The sequence below is a fragment of the Nothoprocta perdicaria genome, unplaced genomic scaffold, assembly GCF_003342845.1.
Source record: "Nothoprocta perdicaria isolate Ctin4 unplaced genomic scaffold, notPer1 scaffold_558, whole genome shotgun sequence".
NCBI classification, from domain to species: domain Eukaryota; kingdom Metazoa; phylum Chordata; class Aves; order Tinamiformes; family Tinamidae; genus Nothoprocta; species Nothoprocta perdicaria.
This window is the reverse complement of record NW_020455819.1, coordinates 43,141-44,890: the sequence shown is the minus strand read 5'-3', so window position 1 is coordinate 44,890 and position 1,750 is coordinate 43,141. Positions and strand designations below refer to the sequence as shown.

At 69.9% G+C, this 1,750-nt stretch overlaps 1 protein-coding gene across 1 annotated transcript in view; it reads left to right on the top strand.

Moving 5' to 3' along the window:
- The window catches only part of CARM1 (coactivator associated arginine methyltransferase 1), a 5,952-nt gene extending 4,931 nt beyond the window's left edge, over window positions 1-1,021 (top strand). The window contains exon 12 of the mRNA XM_026048603.1: window positions 838-1,021. Coding sequence (XP_025904388.1) covers window positions 838-974 — 137 coding nt within the window. The 3' untranslated portion in view covers window positions 975-1,021. The remainder of the gene's footprint in view (window positions 1-837) is intronic.
- Window positions 1,022-1,750: the final 729 nt, after the last annotated feature.

The window sequence follows — 1,750 nt, the reverse complement described above, 5'->3', positions numbered from 1 at the left end:
GGCCTTCATCCCGCCTTCTCGGCCTTTGTCCCGTTCTTCCCGCCTTCCCGGCCTTCATCCTGCCTTCCCAGCCCTCGTCCCGTTCATCCCGCCTTCCCGGCCTTCATCCCGCCTTCCCGGCCTTCGTCCCGCCTTCCCGGCCCCCATCCCGTTCATCCCGCGTCCCAGCCTTCATCCCGCCTTCCCGGCCTTCATCCCGCCTTCCCGGCCTTCATCCCGCCTTCCCGGCCTTCATCCCGCCTTCCCGGCCTTCATCCCGCCTTCTCGGCCTTTGTCCCGTTCTTCCCACCTTCCCGGCCTTCGTCCCGCCTTCCCGGCCTTTGTCCCGTTCTTCCCGCCTTCCCGGCCTTCGTCCCGCCTTCCCGGCCCCCATCCCGTTCATCCCGCGTTCCCGGCCTTCATCCCGCCTTCTCGGCCTTTGTCCCGTTCTTCCCGCCTTCCCGGCCCTCGTCCCGTTCATCCCACCTTCCCGGCCTTCGTCCCGCCTTCCTGGCCCTCGTCCAGTTCATCCCGCCTTCCTGCCCCCATCTCCCCTTCATCCCGCCTTCCCGGCCTCCATCCCATTCATCCCACCTTTGTGGCCCCCATCCCGTTCATCCCACCTTCCTGCCCCCATCCCGTTTATCCAGCCTTCCTGGCCCCCGTTCTCTTCATCCCGCCTTCCCGGTCCCCATCCCGCTCATCCCACCTTCCCATCCCTGCCCATCCCATTCATCCCGCCTTCCCCCCCCCTACTCCCATTTTTCCCACCTTGCTCAGCCCACCTTCCCACCCCATCCCGTTCCTCCCGCCTTCCCGCCCCCTCCCCGCTCATCCCGCTTTCCCTGCCCTCGGCAGGCGGCTCCGGCGGGCAGAGCGGCTCCGGCGGCGCCACCCACTACCCGCTCAACAGCCAGTTCACCATGGGCGGCCCGGCCATCTCCATGGCGTCGCCCATGTCCATCACCACCAACACGATGCACTACGGGAGCTAAGGGCGCCGGCGCCGCCCGCGCGGCCGCCGCCCATGGACCTGGACAGGTTGTTTGGGAGTTTTTTTCGGAATTCTTTTTTTTTTTTGGGCCCTTTTTTTAACGAAACGTCGGAACCTCCGGATCCGCTGGAGTGGCTGGCGGAGCCGCTTCCAGCGCCGCTCCGGGGCGGCCGGAGGCGCCGGCTCCGCACGCGGGCGGCATCCCGGCTCCCATCCCGGCTCCGTGGCCGCGGGAGGCGCCGCGCGTGGAAGCGGCTCTGGCGCCTCTTGGTGTCCCGCACTCCTCCTTCCCTGTCCCTTCCCGTCCCGGCGGCTTTGGGAGCGCCCGGGAGCCGCCGGCCCCCCCTTCCCGGGGCCGCAGCGTCGGATTTGGCGGCTCCGCTGCATTCCCAGCTGTAGTAGTGAATAAACGGGAGGGTTTCGGAGCCTCACGCCCGGCTGGCTTGGATCCCGCCGCGGCGCCTTTCCCTCCCCGTTCCCACCCCGGATGCACCGGGAGACGAGGCGGCCGCSCTGCCAGCTTTATTCCGGGCGCCGTTTCCATAGGGAAGCGTGCGCGCTCCGGGCGGGCGCGTTGGGAAGAGCCGGGCGCTGGCGGCCGCTCTCACCGCGCCGCCCTGGAGACGTTGGCGGCACCGGGGGCCACCGCGGAGCTTCCCGTGGGATGCGGCGGCGCCGGAGCGGCGCTCCCGGGCGTCCGGATGAAGTAGAGCTGTTGGGAAAAGGCGGCCGTGGGGCCGGCGGCGGCGGGCCGGTCCCGGTGCCGGTGCCGTTCCC